A 6000-nucleotide genomic window follows, 5' to 3' on the forward strand; every position below is an offset into this window, starting at 1 on the left:
AAGGAAACTGAACTCCAACCAAATGAAAAATAAATAATGGTTACATTCAGTTGTAAGTTCCTTTAGGGCAGAGACTGTCTTTTGCCTCTTTTTGTATCCTTAGCGCTTAGCACATTGCCTAGAACATAGTAGTCACTTAGTAGATGTTTATTGTTTACTGAATTTGTTACTGAATTAGTTCTAGTTCTAGAAAGAGAATAAAATATAACTTCATCCTTTCAGCAGATAGGTGTGGAACTACTAAAGCATAATGTTGTATATGTCAAATACAGTTATAATATTGCATGAGTTCTTTTTGTTTTATTTTGTTTTACTTTACAGTTTTTCTTTCCGACAAAGGAGAATTGAATTTTACTGGGGTGGAGAATACTTGTAGAAAAGATTGTGATATAAAAACTAAATACATCAGTACAACTTTTTTAAAAAGAATAGTTCTTATCAGACTAAGCTTCCAGTTTTTTATAGGGATGCTACTAAACTAGTGTATTGGCAGAATGCTATAGATACAGTTTGTTGAGATTTAAACATCATGTGAAAAATTTTCCATATTATTTTTATTTTTTAAGAGGAATATGAGTTAGACAGTAGTACAGTTGGGTGGATTTGGAACTCACTGTCAGCTTGGAATGCTATGTCTAGAGGATGCCCCCAATAATCTGTTCTTGACCCTTTGCTGTTTGACATTCTTATTGGTGATAAGGATAAAGGCATAGACAACACACTTATCAAGTTCACAGGTGATATGAAAGTAGAAGAATAGTTAAGACAATAGATGACAGTCTGGTTTCAAAAAGATCAAAGGATCTCAACAAGCTAGAACATTGGGCTGTATGTAATAAAGTGAAATTTAATTGTGATTATTGTAAAGTTCTTGGGTTTAAAAAATCAAACACACAAGAAAGAGGTATAGCTCAGTAGCAATGTGAAAGAAGATCTCATGATTTTAGTGGATTGCAAGTCATGTATTATTCAGTTGACATGTAAGTTAGGTGTGATTCACTCAATAGCCAAAAGAGCTAATACAGTCTTAGGCTGCAGTGAGCATTAGAGATTAGACAGATGTTGTCAAATAGCACTGAGCTGTTTTGTTAAGTGCTGGGCACCACGGTTTTGAAAGAAAATTGACAAGCTAGAGAGAGTCCAGAAGATAGGGAAAGGCCTGGAGAAGACTCTTTAGAAGGATATGATAGCCACCTTCAAGTGTTTCAAGGGAATTCCTATGGAAAAGGACTTGGTCTTGATCTGTTTAACCCCAGAGGGCAGTAGAAGCTGCAGAAAGGGAGGGAAAGCAAAACCTCCCAACAGAGCTCTCTGAAAGTGGGATGGGCTGCCTTGGGAGAGAGGGGGTCTCCCTTCAATAAAGGTCTTCAGACAAAGGCTGAGTAACCAGTTGTTGAGTTCGATGCTGGACTTAATGACCTCTGAGGTCCTTTGCAACTCTGAAATTCTGCGGTTCTGACATCACCACTTAGGTTTGAAACACACGCATGCACTCACACCTTATTTATTCCATTTGTAGGAGGTAGGTTTATTATGCTAAGTCACATTGCATATTTTGTTGGAATTAAATAAAGATCAACCTGAAAACACAATTCTATACTTACTGAGTAGTGATCATTTTGGAAATCACTGTCCTGGAGCTGTCATCATCTAAGCTTCGGAATCTTAGAATATTATTTCCGAGTTTAAGGAGAAATTTAAGCAGCTCATAACTCTCCAGTGATGGCCCAGCCAGTCTCAGTTCCAGGTCCATCTTAAAACTAACTCTCCCTCTCTCTTGTCTCTCTCTCACCAGGGAACCAGCCGCCCATCCCATTATCAGGTCTTGTGGGATGACAACTGCTTTACTGCAGATGAACTCCAGCTTCTAACTTACCAGCTCTGTCACACTTATGTGCGATGTACCCGCTCAGTCTCCATTCCAGCCCCAGCCTATTATGCCCGGTTGGTAGCATTTAGGGCAAGATACCACCTGGTGGATAAGGATCATGACAGGTAAGAATCTCTAAGGCAATGTTATCTCCTTGGTTTTGTGGAAACACATATTGCTCAAAAATTACTCGTTCTAGCCTTTTTGTATTATTTAAACATTCTTCTAGACTCTTAATCCCCAAATACCATATAAAGTGGCATGACCTCCTTGAGAATTTTCCTTTATACCAAGAGGAATCACTTCCTGAAAACAGACTACTCGTTTATAGTTGTATAGTCTGTGATGCAGCAAATAAAAACCTATCCTGGGAGGGAGGACAGGTAGCAACCAACTGCTTGAAGCACATTTTTGACATAAGGAAGTCTGGTTTTTCAGAAGCATTTTAATCAGTCTCCAAAGGCAGCCAGTTTTGTCCATATTAGGTAGCATAAAAAATGCTCCTTAGACTTGACTCTAGCCCTGAGCCCCTAAGCACTATGTGTGGCTCTAGTTCTGTAAATGTGTGCTAGCGTGTGTGTGGGCAGTTGTGCCAAAAGCATCCCACCCGAGAGGAGCAGCAGAACACGTTCAGCCTTCCCTTCCTTCTCTAAATGAGGCCCTTTCTGGGCCCTGCCTCAAGTCCAGTGCCCCTGCTGAATAGCTCACAGTACTCTAAAAGTCTGTCCCTGTTAGCACTGCCTTTTCATTGTTGGGATACGTGCCTGAGAGGCTTAGACTACCCTATTACTTCATAGCATGTGTTGGTTGCACCTGGCTCTTCATTGTTTTTTTCTTCACAGTGCTGAGGGAAGTCACGTGTCAGGACAGAGCAATGGCCGGGATCCCCAGGCCCTGGCCAAAGCTGTGCAGATCCACCATGATACCCAGCACACGATGTATTTTGCCTGAGAGCCTTTGTGAAGACTGAGCGGATTTGGCACACCTTTGGTCTACTTATCATGTGGTCTTGACATGTTTTGAAAACCTGCTTCTTTTAGATAGGGCCAAGTTGACTTCAGACAGTCTTCTACCAGCAGTTCTGAACAGTCATAGTGTCTGATCCACCAACAGAATTGAGCCATTTTTTTGTTGTTTTGTTGTTTGGGGTTGTTTGGGGGGTTTTTTAGTAATTTTTTTAGTAATAGAAATTTGTAGACTGTCTTTTCTGATGCATTGGACTGAATTTTTACCTCAAAGCATAAAAAAACTTGATCATCCTGAAATTTTTAAAGAACTTGACATAAGAGGTTTCTATTGAATATTTTGCTATGGTTATCACCTCAATCCTCCAGTTTAATGAGATTAAATTATTCTTTTTGTTGTGTTCATCAAGCAGGTGTGCATGACTGAGAGGAGCAGACCACCCATCATTTTACTTCAATGTAGCTGTCTATTGCGTGGGGCCATAGACTTTTTAACAGGTTTTTTTTTTTTTTTACTTTGCTATTGTAAATGCCTTTCTGGAGCATTAATTTTGGGAGGCATTACAGTTTGTCATTTTTACTAGTTTTATCTTTTTGATCTCTGCAAAAGTGTGCTGGTGCAGGCACGAGCAGCAGAGTGATTGCACTATTTGTGACTGCAGACTCGCCAGGCAGGTCTTATTGGGTAATAAACCTTCTTTGAATGTGTCATAGAACCGGAGAGGGACAGATAACACTGCCATGCGATAGTAAAAGTACTCGTGTTTCCCCCTTCTTTAAAAAAAAGAAAAGAAAAGAAAAAAAAGGGAGAAAAAAACCCTAGCTTTTAGGTATTTTTCCAAGTTTTACAAAGTGCCCATTTTATGCTGCTGTGTTTTTGATAAATGTAAATGATTTTTAAACTTTTCTTGTAGAAGGTTAACTTTGGCAATAAACTTTTTTTTAAGGCTCCCCTTCCCAACCCCATCCCTAAAATGTAGTTTTCTGGCCAAGGGTTGTGCATGGATTTTTCGAATCTTTCTTATGACTTCACAATCTGGCAATTTCTGAAACAGAAAAGACACATTTTCATGCCTTTTTAAAGGTTATTTTTACCTGTTTTGTTTTCACTATTGGTGTCCTTTCAGTCCGTCTTCTTAAAATAAGCTTGAATGTGATTGTTCCCTTTAGGACAGGCTTTGCCAATTTGTACAGTCAGTATGTTGTGTGGTGCTAGCAACCTAGAGGTGTGTACTGTACTTTGAACTTCTCCTTGGCAATTTAGGATGCTCCCACGGTTACATACAATGCATGTTTTATAACGTTGTATGTTTTAGCTACCATATCCCAGCCTAAATTGTTCCTATTTTCACTTTTTACGTGTACTGCAATTGGTTTTTTAGACTAAAATGTGTTATAAAAGACTTGATATTTCCTTTACCAGTTTTTATATTCCACTGACTTAGAGGCTGACTTCCTTTCATGTTAAGGCAAAGGGAATTGAGATCAAGTAAGCATCAGTTACACTGTAAACTCTCCTGGTCCATCTGCCTGATGGTAGATGGACCCTGCTCCTCAGAATCTCAGTGACTCACTAGCAGTTCTGAACCATGTACACTAAACTAGCCTTTTCAAAAGTTCAGCAATATCAGATGCTGTTTTTCTCCAGTCTTTTAAGCAAGTTTGTAAATACATCCAAGTTTACATTTCTCTCTGCTGTCTTTTTTTGGCAGCACCACTGGGTGTGCTGAAGCTACTCAACAGGAAGTTTTATAACCTGTGTTGGAATGGTAAGACTTGAGACTCTGTTTTACCCTGTAGACATTGGGACTGAAGAGTGAGCTCCGCCCCAGAGGCACAGTGCAAAGATTTCTTTTTTTCTTTTTCTTTCCTAAGCTTTTCCTTTAAAAAAAAAATACCTCACTTGGATAATAAAAATCAGGACATGTTGGTGAGAGGCTGGCTGCCGCTTCAGCAAAATGGCTGCTTTTATTCACAATTGTTCAGGGAGAGCACAAAGAATAAACCCATCAGCAACTCTGTCCTCCAGCCTCAGAGGGAAAGACACAAGGCACCTGGAAAAGAAATGGACCCTTTGGATCAGGAGGACCAGAGGGGATATACCTGCTGGGTGTCTGTCTGGCCAGGTGAGGTCACTTGAGTGTGGCTATCAGGCAAGAAGGTCCTGCTTTTATCTCGGACAACCTGTGCTGATTGTGGAGCGCAGATGGAGTGAAGTGAAATTGTGACCTCAAGACCGATTGATTTTAGGAAGGACCTCAGCTTGCTCAGGTGCACCTGCACAAAATGGTTTCTTCAACCTGTGTGGGGGGATGGGAGGGGGGAAATGGGGCCTAACTTTATAGGAATAATTCCTATTATAACAGTGCAATGCTGTCGCTTTTGGAGGAAAGTAAAATGTGAGTGTATTAATAAACAATTATTGGGGGAAAAACATTGCCATAGGGTATATATGTTTAAGAAGTAATCACTGCGAAATCAGAATTGCAGCAATACTAGTATAAGCAGGTCTGAAAGTAGAGTTAATTTGCAGCTTGAAAGTTTTGACTATATAACCCTGTGGAATGAACTGAATCATTATGCATGTGTCAATCAATGGGAGGTGTGCATTCTGTAGCAGTAGTTTATAGGATGTTTGGGGTCTTTTTGTTTTTAAATAAAGCCTATTAGGCACTGTTATGTGGTGTGTGAAAGACTGAAATGTAGCAAAGTTAATTCGGGGATGAGGCACAAGAACATTTACAAAGAGAAGTGGTGACCCCGCTGTGAAATCAATTAGGATTTCTTTTTGGTCAGGAGCTGAACTCTGAACAATCTGTACAATGGACTGGCTGGCTTACCCCGGTCAGGTGTCTGGGCAGGCAAAACATATTTATTCTTACTGTAAGTACTACATGAAAATGTTGTGCCTGTAGCTTCTCCCAAAGGTTGTGATTTACAGGCAAACATGTTTTGCACAATTTGTATCCTCTGATCAGGTTCTAGGCACAAATGTCAGGCTGGTCTACCTAGCTCAACAGCCTTCTCCTTCCCTTCCTTTGGGATTGGTGTCCTTGTTCAGATGCTATTTGACAAGTTACCCTCCCCAGAAACCTTTGTGAATGTTCTCTAGGGTTTTCTTGCTCAATAGCAAGGCAGTAACTCTACTTTCATTTTAAGAAAGTA

General features: G+C 39.9%; 1 protein-coding gene across 2 annotated transcripts in view; it reads left to right on the forward strand.

Moving 5' to 3' along the window:
* LOC122746630 (protein argonaute-4) overlaps positions 1 to 5696 on the forward strand; it is a 44545-nt gene extending 38849 nt beyond the window's left edge. Inside the window, exons 17-19 of one of the 2 annotated variants that reach the window (XR_006355565.1) lie at positions 1796 to 1995; positions 2713 to 4604; positions 4711 to 5696. Coding sequence is in view for 1 of the 2 variants with exons in the window: in XM_043992421.1 (XP_043848356.1) it covers positions 1796 to 1995; positions 2713 to 2821 (309 nt within the window). In the remaining variant the exon portion in view is untranslated. Of the gene's footprint in view, positions 1 to 1795; positions 1996 to 2712 lie in introns of both variants that reach the window. The other variant, XM_043992421.1, reaches the window with a different exon arrangement.
* The last annotated feature ends 304 nt before the right edge of the window (positions 5697 to 6000 follow it).

Source organism: Dromiciops gliroides, chromosome 3, assembly GCF_019393635.1.
Source record: "Dromiciops gliroides isolate mDroGli1 chromosome 3, mDroGli1.pri, whole genome shotgun sequence".
NCBI classification, from domain to species: domain Eukaryota; kingdom Metazoa; phylum Chordata; class Mammalia; order Microbiotheria; family Microbiotheriidae; genus Dromiciops; species Dromiciops gliroides.